Consider the following 22,751-nt stretch of genomic DNA (forward strand, 5'->3'; position numbering starts at 1 on the left):
AGATATGTCAGTGAAAGTTGCTTTCAGTTAAAGCAGCTCAAACATGCATTTTAGTCTGAGACTAGCTTAAGCCTTGTCTGTGAAACCGAGGCTTAGAGTATCTTATTTTAACAGTACTTACCCAGACAGCAACATAGTGTCGGCTCAGATCTGGGCCACATCTGGTACATGTCTGAGCTGACAATATGTTGCTGTCTGGGTGAGTATTTTACTCGTACTGAATGTAGGCTCAAAGATATACAAGTCCTCAACACCTCAGAGACTTGCCAGTGAAAAACAAGAAACAGTTGATTTGTGGGGAGAGCAATGACATTTGTTTTCTAATATCAAAATAAGACTGAACACCTCAAAATTGCAATAAATCAAGGTCAACAGCCTCTTAAACGTCTAAAAAAAACTCGAGTCTCAGTTAAGCTCAAGTGCTCAGAAAGGGCATAATTAAACTAATCAGGTTCAGGTTAAATAATATAATGTTACGTCAAATTAAATAGTCAAAGCCTACTTTCACTGGACGTGCTGGTTTCGGCCTCTTCACCTGTTGCAGCCATGTCCTCATCTCATATATGAAACTACCTGCTAATGCGCTTGCTTTTACGTAAAGTAGCCTTGTTGACAAGTTTGGGTGAGTAAGGGCAAAACGCACAAGATATAGTACCTTCAATGCCCTGTAGATGGCGATATCACTTCTTTTGTAGCAGAAATAAACTGCTGCAGAAAAAGTTAGGCGCCATGCAAAATGTCACGAGTAATTGCACTACTCATCAAAAATGTATTGGAGGACATATATTTATTCAATAATGTAGTCAACTAGAGAGTAAAAGTTGCTAATATCTTTGAAAGGTACTTAAGTACAGTAACTAATTACATTTACTCAAATACTTTACACCACTGTATATTTGTAACATTATTATAAGATTAATATATATGAATTATATTGTAATTTTATTAAAACTACATCAAATTGACAGTCTTTTAAAAAAAATGTTTTGAAGCAAAGTATAATAATCATTAGGTCACCCACAATAATACAATAATCAAATACCAAAATCAGTCCTTAAAGTGATAAATCATTCCCGTTTCTGTTTCTCTTTCAGAATCATGAATTTGTGGATGAGCAAACCTATGAGACGAGCTGTATGGAGGTTTCCCTAGCGAAGACGTCCATGTCGCGTTCCTCCTCGATGTCCTCATCTCCGCACGGGCTGTCCTCCTGCTGCACGCGCAGAAACAAGCGCAAGAGCTTCAACGTCCCCAATTCCAACATGGTCGGCGGCCGCAGGGGCAGCATACAGGAGCTCAGCACCATCCAGATCAGAGAGAGACCGATGACCAACAGGTGCTCTCACAGCACACACGCACACTTACACACACATAAGCAGAAGGAATAGGATGATATATTGGCTGTGGTCTGAATTTAGATGAGTCAGAGCTGTGTCTTATTTCATTAGGAGTGTTTAAAATACTGACTTTATCAAAATGGTGGGTTTGTCTAGAGGGGCGTGTGTGTTTGCTGCATTTCGCCTGCATAGTTACTCTATCCGGTGAGCAGTTCTTGAAGATCTAGTGCGTATTGTTTTATTTACACATAATCCAAATTAGTTTGCCAAGTAACATATTTGATCAATAACAGCAATAATAAAAAAAAACATTATTCTGTAATCTGTAGTGTATTTTATAATGTGCACATTATACTGTATGCAGTGTTGAATGTAGTATGAAGTATAATAGTGCATAAGTTTAGTATGCATATGTAGAATACCATGTGTAATGCATAACATGCAATTTGTAGTGCATATGTAGAATATGGTGTATAAGTGTAAAAGTTCATATGTTGTAGTTTGTATATGTAGAATTGTGTAATGCATAGGATGTTAAATGAAGTTATTAGTGCATAGATTTACTGTTTAATGTATAATGCATAGTTTGCTGTGTATAGTGCATGGTTTTTAGTATTCATAATCATAATTTTAATAAGTGCATAATCCTTAGTATGCAGTGCATATGCATGTAGAATGCAAAGTATATATTGCATAGAATTAAGTGGACATATGTAAAATAAAGTATGCAATGCATAGTGTGCAGTGCATATAATCCCGAATGCATATGTAGAATTAAGTGTATAATGCATAGTATGCAATATGTAGTACATAGGATGTAGAATGCAAATGTTCAATTAAGTATACTGTGCATAATTTGCAGTGTGTAGTGCATAGTATTTAGTATACATAATATGCAGTATATTCATACTATGTAGTGTGTAATTTGCACGTGTAATGCATAGTATGCAATATGTAGTGCATAGGATGTAGAAAGGTTATTAGTACATATGTAGTAAACATACTGTGTAGAATAAAGCATAAAATGCAGTATTTAGTGCACTGTATTTAGTATGCAAATATGTGGAATACATTGTGTAATGCCTAGTGTGATGGGTATAAAGGCATGGGTATAATATGCAGTGTTTAGAGCAAAGTATGTAGAATGCACTGTATATTGCTTATCATTTAGTATACATATATAGTATGTGAATCATAGCATGTAGAATGCAGTATACACTCTAAAAAAAGTTGGGTTGAAAATGGACTAACCCAGCGATTGGGTTGTTTTAACCCAGCAATCGGGTTGTTTTAAGCAAACATTTAACCCAACCGCTGGGTTAAAACAACCCAATTGCTGGGTTAGTCCATTTTTAACCCAGCATTTTTTAGAGTGTATAGTTTATAGCTTTTAGCATGCATTATAAGTCGTTTTTAACGCATAGTAATGCATAGTGAATAATATGCAGATTCTCTGTGGATCTGGGTATGTGGAATTGTTCCCATAGTGATTCACGCTGCTGGAATCCTGTAAAGCTCCGGTTGTGACACTCCCCATATGCCAGCATACTCTGGGAACGCTATCGTGATTCCCTCCAACAGCTGGGGGAATTTGCCCATCAGCTGGATTGTATTCTCACCCTCCCTCTCTTCCTCTCTCTCTCCCAATGCAGCCGCTCCAGTCTCAATGCCAAGTTCGAGGAGACGGTACCCCTGAATTCGGAAGAGCAGTCCTACATCACTGCCGCTGTCATCAGCATGCCTACCCCGCCCGTGACCACGCCCGAGGGCGGAGACATGGGCAACTGTCCCGACTTCTTGCAAAGCAACATCGTCAGAGTGTCAGCGTTATAGACCATGACCATTATCCATTTTTTTCTTTTGGCGAGTGGACGCTGCAGCGTAAAGGATTGGCGGAGCCCCCTAGTGTAGTGGAGGAGGCATTGCAGCAGGATGGGCCGTAGCTGGACCTTTTTTTTAAATCAGCTCCCGTCCAGAGCTCTCAGTCTCTGTGAGCTCCATCAGCTCAACCTCTAGGCCCATACGTCACGTGACTCACACCGGGGTCCAATAGGCTTTCCCTCAACCCATAGAGGAAAACAATGACCATTGTGGTTGTTACCACTTCCATGATTTTTCAGTATTGTGTGTCTTTAAATTCGTTGTCTTCAGTTTGATGGAATTGCGAGATCTTTGCGCCGAATAAGGAGTGTACCAGCAGGGGCGGGATTTCACAAGCTTTTAGACAGCTCTACACACACTTTTGATACAAAAAAAAAGTAAAGCTGGGCTCTACTAGGGTGTGCGGTAGGATGCTTTTTTGCGCGTGTGTATGACCGAGACCGATCTCTTGCATGATTCGCGTAAGTCTTTGTCTTTTTCCAATTCGGCATGAGCAATAAGGTTTGGCTCTCTCTGTCAGAATGTGCGTTTTACTTGTCAATAATTTGCCTATATAGTATTGATCTTTTGAACCCAAGGATTGTGTGAAAACAGCTGTTTTGAGAGATTGGCCTGTTGATACAGGTGATAAACAGAGAAAATCTTCTCTCACACTCTGTCTGTCCCACCCATGTTGTGTTCACTCCTTGCCTGACCTGATGGGATGTTTGTTATACTTGTTTCTTTTTTTGTTGCGGAAGGCGCAAAGCTAAACGGTAAGGGAAACGCCTTTAGCGTTTCAATAGATTTGACTTTCTCACACTGACAGTGGAGGCTTTTGGACTTGAGCTGAAATACTAGCCATTCCGTTTTATACTCCAAAGTTTGCGAGTAAACTGTGAAAAAAAAATAACGTGCTTATTTATTATCTTTGTTAAAATTATTGTGCATGTTGTCGTGGACATGTGAAACGGGCCAGCCCGGACCAGAGCATAGCCCGCCCAGAACTTTTTTTTTCTTCCCTTCTATGCCTTCTCTTTAAAGTGATGTACTTTTATCAGCAAACATCCTTACCAAGTCCCACTATTATTTCTGGATAATGGCATCAAGTTGTGTGTGATGAAACTTTGAGAATCATCCAATCAGATTCTTAGGGCTGTTTTGGGGGATTATTTCAGCGTCGTGATCACCCAAACCCGGGTGCGTAAATCTCACAAAATCATGTTCAGGTTTGTTTCATAAATTATATTTTGCATAAAATTGTTTTTAAAAAAATAATATAAAAAAACATTGAAATGACAATTAAGCACACTTTACACATTCTCATTACCATAACGAAGCTGGGCGTTCTTCAAAATGCTAAACATATTATTACAGTAATAAATTATATTTTGCATTACAGTAATAAAAGTCTTGGGGGTGCAAGGTGCTTAATTGTCATTAAAACAGTGCACACAATTGTGCCGAAATATGTCTGTGAGATTTATCCAAAATTTGTTATTATTGATGAAATAGTATATAAAGAAAATGTGCACCTGAAATATGAATGATCTCTTCTCTGCCATTTAATGTCTGGACTTAGCGAGAAATTAGTCTATAATGTTGATATTTTTTATACCAATATCAATGCAATTTGTGGTGAGGAGCTCTTAATGCACCTTGCTCAGTACACACACACACACACACACACCACTGCCCTCCTGCTCAATGCCTGAACTCATTCTTGCTTTACCATGTGACTTATGCAACAAGATTCCTTTTGTAAAGATATGCTTTGTATTAAAGGGGTAACTGGGGGAATAGAATCTCACAAATGCATATTTTTAAAACTCAAATGGTGTTGATTATATATTATAAATGTATTTCAGTTGTAAAATACAAAAGAAAAAGAAAGAAAGATGAAAACAGAAAACTAAGAGAGTCTTTCTAGTGCACCTGTGCTGTAAATTTGTTCTTCGGTGTAGTGAAATTTATTACAGTTTCTTCTTTTCTCCTAATTTTCATGGACAGAAAAATTGATGTCTCACAGTTTACTTCCTGGATCGGCGACGACAAAAAAGGCTGGACCATCTGTTTAGGTTTGAAGATTTTATTTTTTCCTGTTTGGAGGGCAGAATTGACGGAGTGCATGTGCTCAGACTCACAGACAACATGTGTGGGTTTTTTTTTTTTCCCTTCCAGGATCCACAGGGGACTTTTAAAACAGACTTCCTGTTTGTGATATAATGTACAATTAAATGACTACCAGGTGACGATGGTCCTTTGGAATTTGTTACAGCTTGTGTTATGGACATTAAAATATATGAATTATTGAAAAACAATGAAAAAAAAATACAAATCAGTTGTTTAGTCCGGTGCAGTGTCTATGAATAAATAGAATTAATTAATTGTCCTATTAAAATACAAATAAAAAAATACAATGGTGTTGTGATTATTTATATAGACGCATACAGAGTTATATTAAAAAATGTCTTGGCATTGTCTTAATCCAAGCTTTATAATGGAGTGAATGATGAAGCTTTTGGAGCCCAAAATCTGAAGCCCAAAAAAGTGCATCTATCCATTATAAAAGTAATCCACACAGCTCCAGGCTCTCATTCAATGTCAGGATGGCCTGAGGGTGAGTAAATCATGGGGTAATTTTTATTTTTGGGTGAACTATCCCTTTAAGAAACATGTCATTTAGTTTGTGTCTGTTAGCATTGATATGCTAGCATACTGCTATAAGTTGACAAAACAGATACAGTGGGGAGAACAAGTATTTGATACACTATCTAAAACAAAAATCCAGAAAATCACATTGTATGATTTTTAAGTAATTAATTTGCATTTTATTGCATGGCATAAGTATTTGATACATCAGAAAAGCAGAACTTAATATTTGGTACAGAAACCTTTGTTAGCAATTACAGAGATCATACATTTCCTGTAGTTCTTGACCAGGTTTGCACACACTGCAGCAGGGATTTTGGCCCTCTCTTCCTTACAGACCTTCTCCAGATCCTTCAGGTTTCGGGGCTGTTGCTGGGCAACTTTCAGCTCCCTCCAAAGATTTTCTATTGGGTTCAGGTCTGAAGACTGGCTAGGCCAATCCAGGACCTTGAGATGCTTCTTACGGAGCCACTCCTTTGTTGCCCTGGCTGTGTGTTTCGGGTCGTTGTCATGCTGGAAGACCCAGCCACGACCCATCTTCAATGCTCTTACTGAGGGAAGGAGGTTGTTGGCCAAGATCTCGCGATACATGGCCCCATCCATCCTCTCCTCAATACGGTGCAGTCGTCCTGTCCCCTTTGCAGAAAAGCATCCCCAAACAATGATGTTTCCACCTCCATGTTTCACGGTTGGGATGGTGTTCTTGGGGTTGTACTCATCCTTATTCTTCCTCCAAACACGGCGACTCGAGTTTAGACCAAAAAGCTCTATTTTTGTCTCATCAGACCACATGACCTTCTCCCATTCCTCCTCTGGATCATCCAGATGGTCATTGGCAGACTTCAGACGGGCCTGGACATGCGCTGGCTTGAGCAGGGGGACCTTGCGTGCGCTGAAGGATTTTAATCCATGACGGTGTAGTGTGTTACTAATGGTTTTCTTTGAGACTGTGGTCCCAGCTCTCGTCAGGTCATTGACCAGGTCCTGCCGTGTAGTTCTGGGCTGATCCCTCACCTTCCTCATGATCACTGATGCCCCACGAGGTGAGATCTTGCATGGTGCCCCAGACCGAGGGAGATTGACCGTCATCTTGAACTTCTTCCGTTTTCTAATAATTGCGCCAACAGTTGTTGCCTTCTCACCAAGCTGCTTGCCTAATGTCCTGTAGCCCATCCCAGCCTTGTGCAGGTCTACAATTTTATCCTTACACAGGGTAAAATGTCCTTACACAGCTCTCTGGTCTTGGCCATTGTGGAGAGGTTGGAGTCTGTCTGATTGAGTGTGTGGACAGGTGCAGTTAATACAGGTAATGAGTGGAGAACAGGAGGGCTTCTTAAAGAAAAACTAACAGGTCTGTGAGAAACGGAATTCTTACTGGTTGGTAGGTGATCAAATAATGCAATATCATGCAATAAAATGCAAATGAATTATTTAAAAATCATACAATGTGATTTTCTGGATTTTTTAGATTCCGTCTCTCACAGTTGAAGTGTACCTATGATAAAAATTACAGACCTCTACATGCTTTGTAAGTAGGAAAACCTGCAAAATCGGCAGTGTATCAAATACTTGTTCTCACCACTGTACATGAATTTAAAATGTCTTTCTCTGTAAAATATTGACAATGTAAATTTTTTCTGTAAGTTATAAGTTGCATGGCAAAATTTAGCTAATAGTTACATTTAGGGGGGCTGTTTAAATCTCTAACCATAAGTATGAGTAATAGTAATAGTTAGCATGGCGCTCTTCCATTCCCAGCTTAGCGGCATTTTCTTTAGAGGTTCCTTTTTGCCGATTTCACACGTTTTCAGGCGGCACATTTAAAGGGACCCGCTTTAATACGGGCAACCGAAGCGGTCTCACACTCTATAGGCACTTATGATTACGTTACACATTAACTTTCTAAATGTGATGACCACTCAGCTTTTCTTTTATACGCAGGAATCAAAGGATGAAGAGGGCCAGAAGGCAAGGGATTGCAGCTATTTTCCGAGCTCACTCGGTACAAGCCCACTGCAGGGCTGTGGTGAGCTCCCAGCAGGAGAGCGATAGTGCTACGCATTAGCATATTTCCCATCACGCCGAGGGTAATTGAGACGTTTGAAGTCGGTTGTAGGAAGAGACCGTATCTGAGAGACGCGGAAGGAGGGGGACCTCACCACACACAGGGGGATATTGAAGTCAGACTTCATACAAGCTGCAGCTGTCTGTTTGTGACCTCGCTATTTTTGCAGAGAGGTGAAAGGTTAATGGTTTTATTTCCCCGCTGACTCGTTTTACTGTACTTGGAGAAAGGGAACAGGGATGGAGGCCATCTATATGATAGTACCTTCTGTGTGAAACACTCTGTACGTCTGCACTAGTGCTAAGCAGCAGATGACACAAAGTCTACCGATCTCAATTGGTGTCTTTGGCTGAAAAGTAATACGTTTTGACAGTGATTTACCACAGTATATGAACACACACCAGCGCTTGCTTGAGGATGGAAGGCTAGCAGCTATAAAGCTGGCTTTAATTTCTCTGTCTGCAGGGCTTTAACCAAAAGTTACCATTTTGGTCTTCCTCAGCGGCCGTCAATGTTAAAAATGTTTTAAATGGCCAGTCAAATCAAAGAAGGAGGGCTTTACTATTCACAGAAGCCACGAGGCCGAGCACGAATTCCAGCGTGAGGCTTCAGTTGCGAGGTAAGATGTGACTAGACTCAAAATGACTTGAGTAGTGCCTCAAGTAACTCAAAATTAAACACATTAGTGCAAAAAAATGAACTTTTATGAGTTTAGAACAGTTCTCAAACTGACTCTCATTCAGTTTTATGAACTTGTTTCTTTTAATTTAGACTAAATTAAACGAATTTAAAGATTTTTTAATTTAAACGAAACTTGGTTGGAATTTCTATGCTTTGCCTTGACACTCAAAAGGGACAGTAGGCTAAATGGCAAAATTAAGTGTTATGTTGGGGTTTTGTGTGTGTGTGTGTGTGTGTGTGTGTGTGTGTGTGTGTGTGTGTGTGTGTGTGTGTGTGTGTGTGTGTGTGTGTGTGTGTGTGTGTGTGTGTGTGTGTGTGTGTGTGTGTGTGTGTGTGTGTGCGCGCAAGATTAGCATTAAGTGGGAAATTTAGTATTTCTGTTATTTGGGGGGTCTTTGGTGACGAGTGAAGCATGAGCTTAGTTTGCGAACAGATATATTAAATGTATTCTATTGCTGTCCTCATTCAGCAAGTGCTATGCTAATGCTACCAAAGCATTCTGTAACCAATTAGCAAGGTGGCATTTATTGAATTAGCTAGTTAAATTATGAATCAGCTTACTCAAATATTTCAAGTTCATAGCAATTAAAATGTATGATTACTAAATAAAAATCAGCAAGTTCTGCTTACTTAAACTTTAAATTTCTTAACTTTGAGGGTTCTGATTGCTTCAATTTTTACCTTATTTTCAATTTAACTTATTCGGGTTTACAGTGTAGCTAAACATCAAGTAATTGGCAACTACTCAACTCTTACTACTAACTACTAAAATTTAGCCATTTTGAATGAAAAATATAGGCATTTTTGTAATAATTTACGTGATTTATACAATTCATAATTGACTGTGACGACGAGAAATATGAACGCATCCGTTTCTAGTGTATTAGGAACACAATGACCAGTGAATGTACATATTTTAAAAATAATATTTTCAAATAGTATAAATGGATTACAATAAATTCTTGTTTTGTTGCGTGTAAACAACCCCGGACTCTCTTTAAATCCTTTAATTTCTTTAGATAAAACGATTCCCCCATAAATGACTTTGGTCCCTGACTGTCTCTATCTCACACAGGAGATGAATAGAGAATGGGGGTGTTTGCAATGAGAGAGGAAACAGTATGTCTTTTGTAAGCTTGTATGACGGCAATCCAGTGTGCTCCTCTCTGTTTCATAAATCAGATCCTGCACTGGCAATGAGCGGTGGGGGGGGGAGAGGAAGCTGACAGGAGCATTTCTAGCTCTCCACAAGCTATGTGATTAGCGTACTAGCATGCTATTTCTACAGTAAACTGTGTGAATGATGTTTTATATATACCCGGATGACTTACTATTTGCCAAAATGTCCAACATGCAACAGTAAAGTCGTTTTGTTTGGTGGCTAACGCTAACTTGCTACTGCTATTTTATAAAATGTCCAATATTTACCACGAGAAATGCTGCCTTCAAATACACCTGTGAAACTCATGTCAGACAAACATAACATTGAATTAGCCTAAATGAAACAAAATTATAATATTGTGAATAATCTTTTCAATCTGAAGATTTCTATCACTTTCTACATGGTAAAAGTGAAGCAGATACAGCAAGAGCAAACAACAACGATCCAATCAATTACAGATGAAGTCCCACCCTACATTTATTTTCTTGTTTGAGAGGCGTTTCACTCGGATATACATCACAAGAAAAGACTTTAACACCCTTTGCTACAACCTTATTCCAGCCACTGATCTCAGATTATACATATCTGTATTATATATCAGTGTTTCCGCCATGTTTCAAATTGACACACCTCTGACAAAGTCGTAACTCGTGTATCATCTAGAATTCAGAGTTTCCCACTCGTAAATGTATGACTTCGCTCGGTCATTCATGCTCGAACTCGCAATTAGAATATTTACGACTCCACTTGAAGGGCACCTTAGAAGCTACTGTTTGAAATGTTTAGTGTTTCATGATGCATTCTGATTTTTAAAATTAGTAGGAAGGATATAATACAGTATTTTCTAGTGTTCTATTCAAAACTTGTCCATGTGTCTACTTCCTCACTCTTTCTGTCTACTCTTGAGATGTTTTATTCATTGCTTTACATCTGTTAAAATTCATGAAGCAGGCCAGGGCTAAATCCCTGCGTTTTCCCTCAGCCAAGGATGTCTCCCATCAAGTGCAGAGAGGGGCCAAAAATTCTACCTGTGTTTCCACCCAGTTGCACTTAAGCGTGACACCTCTGGAATGCTCAAACTTACAAACAGAGCGCTCTGCAGAAAACCAGCCTGATTCGCCAGAAGTAACTGCACGGTAAGAAATCAGGCTTTGCTGCATGCTTAAATTGTTTAAAATGAAGCGTTATGGTTGTTACTAGGCATGAAATTGGTGAATTATGCGTCAGATACATGTTATTGAAATATGCTGGACCTTGTGGTGTTATGACAAAAGTTTGGCCACTCATATGGAATTTGAGGCCTTTAAAATGTTACAGTTTAGCCCAATATAATGGTTATTTGAAATTGTTATAAACCATGAAATCATTATGGACAGATCGTACATTATATTGAGTGAATTATCAAAGAGGACAATTTTTTGAAAGTTTTTACATTTTAAAAATATATATTAGGCCTATATTGAAAAATACTCATAAATATATTTATACATTTAAATATTTATCAAATTTTGTGGTTACTTAAACATTTATTTATTTATTTTTGAATTTGTAGAATTACTACCTACCCACCCTAGAGTTTTATTGTGAATTCTCTCAGGACCACTATCGTCAAAAATGATTGATTGACTATTAGCATACAGTTTGGATTGGCGGTATGGTTCTGTTCTGGGCAAGAACTCCCTGCGCATCCATGCAGCCTAGCATGGATAAGACCAGGGAGAGCAGCAATAACCCCCTTAAGGGTATACAGGACAGAACCAACATAATGTATTTTGCAGATATCATTAATGTCGATGTCATTAATGTCATTAATACCAAATCCTGACTGGACGAGAGGAGGAGCTGGGGATGGAGGAGGGTACATGAGCTCTGGAGAACGCGATAGCTACTGATAGTACTGAAGGAGCTTATATATGTATGCTGTGATAGACGTCGTATTCCTATAGGTAGACGTTATCAGTTGACAGTCAGCGTATGCGAGCTTGACTAACGTGACCTGCCAGAACTGACGCTGCGCTTGATTTTAATTCTTGGTTGATTCCCCCAAAATAAAAACTCTGTCATTAATTACCCACCCTCATGTCGTTCTAAACCTGTGAAACCTTCGTTCATCTTCGGAACACAAATGAAGATATTTTTGATGAAATCTGAGAGCTCTCTGAACCCTCCATAGACAGCAACATTAACACTTTCAAGTCCCAGAAAGGTAGGAAAGACATCGTTAAAATAGTCCATGAGACTAGTGGATACTTTTTGTGTGCAAAAACAAACAAAAATCACGACTTTATTCAACAATTTCATCTAGTCTGTGTCATTCTTCTACGTTGTTTACGCTACAGTGCAGCACTTTCGAGCTCTTTTATAAGGTCCTTATTTTGTTTGTTTTTGTGCACAAAAGGTACTCTTGTCTCTTCATAAAATTAAGGTTGAACCACTGTAGTCACATGGACTATTTTAACAATGTTTTCACTACCTTTCTGGAACGACATGAGGGTGAGTAAACGATGACATAATTTTCATTTTTGGGTGAACTAATCCTTTAAAACCATCTGTAAATCACACATTTGACTCATCCATAAAAGAGAAATGAATAAAAACGTTTCAGGATGAACTTCAGATTGGCTGAGATGTTCTGAACAAACACACTGGCTTCAAATAACATCATGTCTTCTGTGTTTAATGCACTGTGATTCACATGCAAGTTTCTCAAACCTTCAACAGAGTGTAGCCCTCTTATAACCTATGCTGTGTGCAGACTATTACTGCATAGAAAATGAATAATACTTTTGAGATCTAAAACACTCTCTAGTGCACTCAGTCCACATGAATCATATCACGGCGCTGTTATATTAAGACATGAACATCCGCACAAATGTAGTATCTTCACGATTGTGCTTTATGACTGTTACTTGTCAAATTTCACAATGCGAGCCGGGTGAGATCTTGTGTAAAAGCCAATGCAGGCTGTTTTAGTTCTGTCTTTTCCTTTAAATGAATGTGAATGTTCAAACACAAATGTTAAATAGTACCACCCAAACCTTTGCACTAGTAAAGAAGAAAAAGTTGGAGGGTCTGAATGTCAAAGCTTGGTGAAAGAAGGAATATACGATTTGTTTTCTGAACAAACTTGAGGTAAATTGTGATCATAATGTGAAGAGAATGCTAAATTAGGACTAGCAAGATTTTGCCTTACAATGAAAAATATCTTATTGTAAAACGCGTGCACCCAGTTTAGTGGTTTGCAACTAGGTTAATGTAAGTGGTGATGGCCTCTTCCATTGTGAAGAAGTAAGATTTATGCAAAGAAAGTTCATTCCAGAAACCTCCCTCTGGAGAATTCAAGTCCGTAGAGACAGAGGCAATGGCTCTTTTTTTTTTTGGGAAAAACCCAGTAATTCCTCTTCATCTTTCCATGTAATGACCACAAAAGCCACTTTATCCACAGGTATATAAAGTTTTCTATAAAACCGTTCACAGCATCTAAATCATCCCATCCAGGCACCCAGAACTACTTCACATAAGGTCCATTTTCTGGTCCAGTTCACTGCTGTCCGATCCGTTCAGTGTCAGTAAAGGGCAGGAACATCATTTTTAATGTCTCCACGGTGTTGAAGCAGCTGATGGGTCACCATCAAGTCACTGCTAGGAAAGCTGCTCCATCTCAATCTGGGTGTGTCCGTTAGCGGGCGCACTGGCCCAGGCCTCAGGCGCTCGTGGGTGTGAGTGGCTGGGCTTCTGGGCTTCTTCTGCGGGGCTGTGCGTGTGGATTAAAGCATCCGGGGGCGCTGGGTCAGGTGGTTTGTGGTCGTAATAGAGAGCCCATAGTAGTGTCACAGTCAATGTCATGGCTAAGATCTGGGCCACTCCGATCGACACGCCCAAGAACCTTAACACCTGCAACTGCTTGGTGCCCCGGATAAAACTGTAGATCTTGGGACCACAACCCTGTTGAAAACAAATGTAGTTTAGTTATTTCTGTCAACATGAAATCAAAATGGACTATTATGTACACTGCAGGGCCCAAAATAAAAGTGGCTGTTTGGATTTAAATAGAGTTAATGATTTGATCATTATTGCAGTGATTATGTTTTCTAGCATGTTCGGCAACAATTCTTCTAACCCGAATTAACAGAGTGTGTAGCTTTTCATTTCTTAAACAACCATGTAGGAAGACACATTATGGCCATATTCCAGGAGGACAATGTCAAGATTCATCAGGCTGAAATTGTGAAAGGGAGGGAGCATGAAGAATCATTTTCACACATGAATTGGCACCTCTTAAATTCATTGAAAGTCTTTGGGATGTGCTGGAGGAGACTTTACAGAGTGGTCGACTCTTGCATTGTCAATACAAGATCTTGGCCAAAAATGTCTGCACCTCTTGAGGGAAATAAAAGTTATTTCCATCAAGTGACTTTTTTTTGTTGGCCGGGCAGTGTATATAAATATGACTTAATGAATAATTCTTAATTAGTTGGAATATTCATTCAAACTAAAGGTTGGTTTTATTTGTAAATCTTAATTTTTTTTATTAGCTTCCTATCGCCAGGAAAATTTGGGGTAAACTTTATTTTAAGGTGTCATTGTTACAGTGCAATTATATATTTAAGTACTGAGTAATATTAATTAACAACATGTACTTACTATAGGGTTAGGGTTTAGATGCATTTAGTTGCATTATTACTATGGTAAGTACATGTAACATATGTAACGAGGACACTGTAAAATAAAGTGTTACCGAAATTTTTTATCATTTCATCCTGGTTTAATGAAGCTCTAATAACACAATTCCAAAAAAGAAAGAAAATGTCTTATTTTGAAACGACTTTCTCTTTTTCCCTGACCATTCCTTTAGCCATTGTTTTAGCAAATTAGCATTAGCTACATACATTAGTCAATTCCCAAAGAGTAAAATCAAGTGTCCATTTACATTTTTCTCTCATTGCACATCCTATTTCAATATTTCAGATTAGTTGTGTCGGGCCAGTCAAACAAACAATGTGGAAAAAATCCTTCTAATGTCTCACAGTTGTCTCTTCACATAAGCTGGGATGTGAGAAAGTAACAGAAAAAAATCACACTTCTGCTTTAACAGTTTGTTTTCATGTAACTCTCCCCTACAACAGCTGCCACACGAATATGCGAGCAATGCGACACGTTCATCCGCTCGCGTGCGTGCCTGCATGTTTTTGGGTATTTCCCATGTTGAATTGTGGAAGAGCAGGTAAACTATTTCCTGTTAGTGAGGGATTTATACTGTGGAGTAATTCCTCTGTCATCCACTCAGAAAAAGAGACAGAGACATAGAGGCAGGAAGTGGGTGAGGATCAGACTCCACACCCTGAGTCCTTCACTCCTAACTCTCCCCCTGGTGATTAATGTTCCAGTCTTATTCAACAAAGCCCTGCTTTCACTCTTCTGCTGTGGGACCTGTCTGAAAGGCTGGGCTCTGCTGGCGGTTTTACCACAAACACACTGTGTTTATAATGTTTACTCTATTATGAATAAAAATCAGTCTTTTTTTTCCAAGGAATGGTTCAGACTGACCAAAGGAACCAGCCGTGTGTGTAACAGGGTTGTGCAAAATTAGGAAATGTAGAATTGTCTCATTTTCAGTTCACGATTGTTTAATTTGAATTCAATTGACCACACACCCCTCACTATCTATCTATCTATCTATCTATCTATCTATCTATCTATCTATCTATCTATCTATCTATCTATCTATCTATCTATCTATCTATCTATCTATCTATCTATCTATCTATCTATCTATCTATCTATCTATCTAGCTAGCTAGCTAGCTAGCTAGCTAGCTAGCTGTCTGTCTGTCTGTCTGTCTGTCTGTCTGTCTGTCTGTCTGTCTGTCTGTCTGTCTGTCTGTTATCTATCTATCTATCTATCTATCTATCTATCTATCTATCTATCTATCTATCTATCTATCTATCTATCTATCTATCTATCTATCTATCTATCTATCTATCTATCTATCTATCTATCTATCTATCTATCTATCTATCTATCTATCTATCTATCTATCTGTCTGTCTGTCTGTCTGTCTATCTATCTATCTATCTATCTATCTATCTATCTGTCTGTCTGTCTGTCTGTCTGTCTGTCTGTCTGTCTGTCTGTCTGTCTGTCTGTCTGTCTGTCTGTCTGTCTGTCTGTCTGTCTGTCTATCCATCTATCTATATATCTGTATGTCTATCTATCTATCTATCTATCTATCTATCTATCTATCTATCTATCTATCTATCTATCTATCTATCTATCTATCTATCTATCTATCTATCTGTCTGTCTGTCTGTCTGTCTGTCTGTCTGTCTGTCTGTCTGTCTGTCTGTCTGTCTGTCTGTCTGTCTGTCTGTCTGTCTGTCTGTCTGTCTGTCTGTCTGTCTGTCTGTCTGTCTGTCTGTCTATCTATCTATCTATCTATCTATCTGTATGTCTTATCTATCTATCTATCTATCTATCTATCTATCTATCTATCTATCTGTATGTCTATTCTATCTACTTATCTATCTATCTGTATGTCTATTATATCTATCTATCTATCTATCTATCTATCTATCTATCTATCTATCTATCTATCTATCTATCTATCTATCTATCTATCTATCTATCTATCTATCTATCTATCTATCTATCTATCTATCTATCTATCTATCTATCTATCTATCTATCTATCTATCTATCTATCTATCTATCTATCTATCTATCGGCCTGTCTGTCTGTCAGTCTGACTGTCTGTCTGTTATCTATCTATCTATCTATCTATCTATCTATCTATCTATCTATCTATCTATCTATCTATCTGTCTGTCTGTCTGTCTGTCTGTCTGTCTGTCTGTCTGTCTGTCTGTCTGTCTGTCTGTCTGTCTGTCTGTCTATCTATCTATCGGCCTGTCTGTCTGTCAGTCTGACTGTCTGTCTGTTATCTATCTATCTATCTATCTATCTATCTATCTATCTATCTATCTATCTATCTATCTATCTATCTATCTATCTATCTATCTATCTATCTATCTATCTATCTATCTATCTATCTATCTATCTATCTATCTATCTATCTATCTATCTATCTATCTGTCTGTCTGTCTGTCTGTCTGTCTGTCTGTCTGTCTGTCTGTCTGTCTGTCTGTCTGTCTATCTATCTATCCATCTATCCGTCTGTCTGTCTATCAGAATAAAAAACAAATTTTATCCTAGAAACCTTCAAACTTCAAAGCTTTAATAAAAAAATTCAAAACCTTCAAAGGCTTAACAATAGTGTGGCAGACGCGTCACAGGCAGAGCATCTGAAGAGCTGGGGGCTGGATGAGACACACTGTTGCGTTTGTCCTCGAAAGTATTTTTTGGTCCTCCACACACAGGTGCGTCTCTGAGCTACGTGACTGATTTTAATTGCACTGCTGGAGTGGCTCATAACACTCACTGGCAATACAGCTTGATTAAACACTCAGCAGGTAAGAGAATATCTCCGCTGTCGAGCCTCATTTTTACAAAGTCAACCACAAAGTCATGTTTTAATTAGGGCTGCCAATCAATTCACATTTTTAATCAAATTAATTACATGCTATTCCACATATATCAATTTGCTAATTCCTCAAATTAAGATGAAATTACATTATTGTGACAGATGAGTAAATCATTGAATAGAACACTAACAATAATTTGTCCCGTCCACCACAATAATTTAGCAAATGTATCAATACAGGTTCGATTTGGCCATATTTTTTAATTGTTTGTCTATGTACAAATGCAGATGAACATTGGCGGTTGCATCATAACTTGAGACGTGCCATGACATGCCACTGGACCACTTGTAAAAAGACCCCTCCTGCGAGTACATTTATTATTTCCAGATGTTGAATCAATACACCTCCACAAGTTTAATATAAATTAACTTTTTTATTATGCCCTTCACACGCAGAAACCGGATCATCTTGCACACTTCAACATTTGACCATGTTGCCACACAAGTCTAGGCATCTTCAAACTTACATTGGACTGAAAAAATGAAATAGGTAAATTGACTCACATGAGAGGTTTTGTAAAGTTATTATTGGTTGAAACGGCCTTTTGCCTCCATGGAGGGAAAAAAAACATTAGGGGATTACAGTATCAAAAATAAGCTCACCTCCTGGTAAAGGTCACTGAGGTCATTGTAGTGGGCGTTGCGGGCACACCCTGGGTATTGATTGGAGCAGCAGGAGTCAGGTGGCCACTCCATCTCTGTCATTTCCAGCCAGTCAGTGAAGTAGATCACTCCACAACACTTTAACTGTAAGGCAGGTATAAAAGTTAGCACATTTTCTGTGTACAGTAAAAGGATATATACTGTACATATATTGGGCTTTCTATGCATATAGGTTTTCATATTATTTTTCACATATTTTACATATGTCAGTTATGCTCTTTTTAGTTCCGTCTCTATTCGGAAAAGTGCAGTGTGCTCTGATTGTGACCAGTGTGTTGTGATTGGTCATCTGCTTTGAGCATGTTTTGGAAATGTCACGCCCCTTACCATAACCGTAAATTTCAACAAACTACTAAGGCAACTCATCCAGGCCTTGCCCCCTTTTTTGAATATGCCTTGGGCGGGAATGATTTAAATGTGACGCGTGCGTTCCCAGAAGAAAACTCAAGACTGCAAATGCTGCGTTTCAGGGAGTTCATAAAAAAGCGCACACTGATATAGAGACCCTTACCCCTTTTCCACCAGGGCAGTGCTGGTGCTGGTTCAGAGCCAGAGCCTAGTTTAAAATCGGTTCTTTGTCTTTTGACACCCAAAGCACCAGCTCCGAACCAGGAAAAGCGGTTCTTAAGTAGGTTGTCTACAAACTGGAAGGTTGGTGGTTCGATCCCCGGTTCCACCTGACCAGGTGCCGAGGTGTCCATGAGCAAGACACCTAACCCCAGCTGCTCCCGTCGAGCTGGATGGCGCCTTGCATGGCTGACACCGCCGTCGGTGTGTGAATGAGTGTATGAATGGGTGAATGTGAGGCAAATGTAAAGCGCTTTGGATGGCCGGAGGTCTGTTAAAAAGCTCTATATAAATGCAGTCCATTTACCATTTACCATTTAAGTAGCACCAAAACATTGCTGGTCTAGAAGTAAGAACCGCTTGTGTCAGGGGCTGGGGGCAGGGTTACCGTGACCAATAAGATGAACACAAACATGTGACCGCCATTTTTTAAATGATTTGTAATCTCTTATACAAATTACGGCGAGCTGCACGAATGCGTTGGATTCGCTGTGTTTTGATGCCGATGTAGGATCGTAAAGCCATGTGCATCAATAGTAATGCAACGTTCGCCATTATTGATGGAAGGCTTGTTCGAGATGCATCGGTGATTAAGGTTGGAGCTAAACTCTGCAAGACCGTGGTTCTCCAGGACTGGAATTGCCCACCCCTGTTCTAGCATGTGGAAAGGCAAACCGGTTCTTAGAAGGCTCGTCAGTCGAAACAACTCCGAACCAGCACTAGCACTAGCTCGGAACTAGCACCCGGTTCATGCATTTCTCATGCATCTTTGCAAACATTTTTCATGCTAGAGAGTAGGACCCCTTTAAACATCAAATGTGGTCTGATTGACTGCTTGGCTTCACTCAGCATTTCCACTTTCAGTGACAACAGTAGAATTACTTCACTACACCAGCAACTTGTCACATTGTGCGTGGTTAGGTGTTAGATGAGGTGCAATGCTGATGATGATTTTGACCTCTCACCTCAGTTTGTAAAGAGTTCCAGGCATGCGTGAGCCACTGGTAGCGCTGCAGGCCAAAATGAGGCATGCGTGACTTTAGACTTATCATATCAGACCTCTGTACCATAGGCTGAAGAAAGAGAGAAAGGGGGAGTTATGGAGAAATAGTCATGAAGAACTCATTTCACAATTTTAAAAGCCCTTGTGATTTTGTAATCAAATCCTTTCCGTACACTATTATTAATTGCGTTTTCTAAATAACAAAAACAATGTGATTTTCCAGGCAATTTAAAGGACCATCCACACGCCCACATGTCCAATTTTAGGCACTCTTGTGACCATTTTATTGGCTAGTTATAAAATGCCCTATTCACAAGTGCATGCATGTGTTGTTTGTATACTAAGTTGGCATTTTACAATTTAGACCCCATGAGAAATTTCTGTCTCATATGATGGGCATATGATAAGTACCCACAATGCCCGGGGGCTAGGAGTGTCATCTCTTATTTTTGGCTGCAGAATTTGCTGAAGCAGGACAGATTAAAGTCAACATGAAATCACATTCGACAATCTGAAAAAATTACTATTACGTTGGAAATATGATGGATGGATGCAATTGGGATGGCTTTCCTCGGTCCAATCAAATTCTGTCCAATCTACAGTTTTATCAATAACCAGTTTCACTTTTCGGACTTCAACCAAGTCACATTTCGGAAATAAAATGGGTTGCGAATGCCATTTCATGTTGACTTTAAGCCGAAGAAAGTTGGAATGATGCACTGTTGATACAACTGGTATCCAGGCCAGGTGCAGCAGAATAAACAGGCTCATTGCCCACATACAGGGGTCACATTAGGCCACAACAGCACAATAGGACCATCAAACCCAGCAAAGGTTTTTGGTTTTGTGATAAGAGCGTGTCTTGAGGCAGAAGCTGTGTATGTCTGTGTGAGAGAAGCTAGATTAAAGCCAGGTGTGTGTGATATCTTCCCCTGGAGGTGCGCCTTATCTCTTGTATCCCTGGGCTAACAGAAGCAGATGCTACCTGCAATCCCTTTTCCCCCTGCTGATCAAATCTTTTAGTCTGCGCAGATCCAGGACAGGTTTCTGTAAAGCCTGATGCTAATCTTGCTTCAAGAGCAAAACTAGAGCATTTACATAGGTGACTCCATCCTCAACCCGCAGACACACACACACACACACACGAAAACACTCTGCTCATTAACTCCCCAAAATGAAATCTGCTTGAGTCGGGCTTTTGAAGTCATAATAGTTAAGATTAGACCGTAAGCAGGCGGTTCAGAAACCGGATCCTCATTCCGTTACTCCTGGGACCGGCCATGTGGCGGCCATGTTGTTGACGTGAGAGAGGGGAGAGAGTAGGCAGAATTCCTGTTTATTCATAGCACCACGCACCTCGTCGTACGTCCACACTCCGCTGGCCAGCTCCACGCAGAATATCACCATCAGACTGCCAAAATACTGTGAGTGCACACACAGATAAAAAAGAAAATGGTTAAAAATATCTTCTGAAACAATAAGGCAGAAGGAAGGTGTTGATGATCAGACATAGAGAAAGGAGAGCAAAGTGTGTGTGTTTGTTCATGTATGCTTGGATCTGGATTCTGAGGTCTGTTTTGTCTCTCGGGTCATCTCTCGGGAGTTTCGAGAAATTGTGACAGACTGTGTTCGGAATAGCATAGTCATACTATTTTTTGCAGTATGCTGCATGTATATGTATATACCATGCAATATATGCTGTATACTGTATCCCATCCACTCAATTGTGTATGTACACCGTTCAGGCATAACATTATGACTGACAGGTGATAATGTCATCACGGGACCTGTTAGTGGGTGGGATATATTAGGCAGCAAGTGAACATTTTGTCCTCAATGTTGATATGTTAGAAGCGGGAAAAATGGGCAAGCGTAAGTATTTGAGCGAGTTTGACAAGGGACAAAATAGTGGAGTCCATGCCTCGACGGGTCAGGGCTGTGTTGGCAGCAAAAGGGGGACCAACACGAAATTAGGAATATAATGTTTTGTCTGATCAGTGTATACTGTATATCAATTTTTTAGAGCTGGGCAAATTAACATGTTAACGCGGGCGATTAATTTTTTCAGCTTAACGCATTAAAAATATTTAACGCAGCGTCCATTTTTATATCAATTTTTCACGCTCCTATTCATGTAAATGCTTCCAAGCGCGACAAGACACAAGAGAACGCGTTGTATGTCAATGTCCTGTCTGTGTGGCTGCGTCTCATGTCAGCTAATCGAGGGACACTCTGTCACACACACACACACACACACTCGACGCACAGACAGACTCGCGTCAGTCTCCTGCTCACATCGAGTTCTCTTTTGCTCTTGAACAAACAATAACAACAACACAGAGAATTTTGAGTATTCTCATATTAGGAGTCTTAAATTAGTTAAATAACGTCTTAAATGAACTTAAAGAGTTGTGAGGAAATGAGATGCGCGGGACAGCGCGTCAGATCCGCGTCATGTTCGTCAGCGGCTGTTCTTAAAGTGACAGGAGCACTGATGATGCCTGTCATTAATGTTCATCAAAGAACAACGGGAACAGAGAAAATTGTAGCTTTAATGATGATTAATCTATATTTCATTTATTATTTATGCAGTTAAGAAAGGTGTTTGATAACTATTACATTTCTGTATATGTCTAACAGGGAAGGCCATGGGTAAATATAACATTTATTATTTTGGGTGTATGTAAAGATTGTTTTAAGTTCACTTAAATTAAAAGTAGTTTTTTTTAAAGCCTAATAAATGTTGAACTTGGAAGCTTTCAGTTATACTGTAATGTAACGTCATTAATGTTTCATAGAGACATTAGTATCAGTGATACTGGCCTTCATTCATAAAAAGATGCCACTATAACACATATTTAAAATATACTGTCTTTAAATTGTTTCTGTAACTGAAATTATTACAATATCAAAATATTAAAAACTTAAAATATTAAAAACTTGCGATTAATCGCAATTAATTACAGAAAAACATGTGATTAATTCGTTACTTTTTTTTATCGATTCCCAGCACTAATAATTTTTTTATATTTAAGTTGATATTAAGTTGATAATTGGATTTCACTTGCATATGAAACATAACAAGAACATAGTGATAGCATACTACTATTTGAATTGTTTGTTTATTCATTTTTCCAATATTTAAAAAGTAGAATGCATGAATGGATGGAACAAAAGAGAATCTTGGAATCTTTCGAAATTCCAAAGATGCTTTTTTGCATT

At 39.1% G+C, this 22,751-nt stretch overlaps 2 protein-coding genes across 2 annotated transcripts in view; one reads left to right on the top strand and one right to left on the bottom strand.

Moving 5' to 3' along the window:
- Window positions 1-5,594, top strand: part of kcnd2 (potassium voltage-gated channel, Shal-related subfamily, member 2) — a 163,542-nt gene extending 157,948 nt beyond the window's left edge. Inside the window, exons 4-5 of the mRNA XM_079816381.1 lie at window positions 1,095-1,336; window positions 2,990-5,594. Of these exons, the coding sequence (XP_079672507.1) occupies window positions 1,095-1,336; window positions 2,990-3,170 (423 nt within the window). The 3' untranslated portion in view covers window positions 3,171-5,594. The remainder of the gene's footprint in view (window positions 1-1,094; window positions 1,337-2,989) is intronic.
- Window positions 5,595-10,217: 4,623 nt separating this feature from the next.
- On the bottom strand, window positions 10,218-21,309 carry tspan12 (tetraspanin 12). The gene is made up of 4 exons (XM_079816382.1): window positions 20,886-21,309; window positions 19,492-19,599; window positions 17,900-18,043; window positions 10,218-13,702 (listed from the first exon to the last, which is right to left on the bottom strand). Exons 1-4 carry the CDS (start codon window positions 20,934-20,936, stop codon window positions 13,400-13,402), a joined length of 606 nt encoding a protein of 201 aa, XP_079672508.1. The 5' UTR covers window positions 20,937-21,309; the 3' UTR covers window positions 10,218-13,399.
- Window positions 21,310-22,751: the final 1,442 nt, after the last annotated feature.

Source organism: Gobio gobio (genome assembly GCF_949357685.1).
Source record: "Gobio gobio genome assembly, chromosome: 5".
NCBI lineage: Eukaryota > Metazoa > Chordata > Actinopteri > Cypriniformes > Gobionidae > Gobio > Gobio gobio.

Bases quoted from the DNA above. Each gene is read 5' to 3' on its own strand.
- tspan12 (XM_079816382.1), bottom strand. From the start codon at position 20,936: ATGGTGATATTCTGCGTGGAGCTGGCCAGCGGAGTGTGGACGTACGAC. The intron at 19,600-20,885 runs GTGCGTGGTGCT...CTCTTTCTTCAG, and splicing joins GAGTGTGGACGTACGACGAG to CCTATGGTACAGAGGTCTGA. The intron at 18,044-19,491 runs GTGAGAGGTCAA...CCTGCCTTACAG, and splicing joins GGAACTCTTTACAAACTGAG to TTAAAGTGTTGTGGAGTGAT.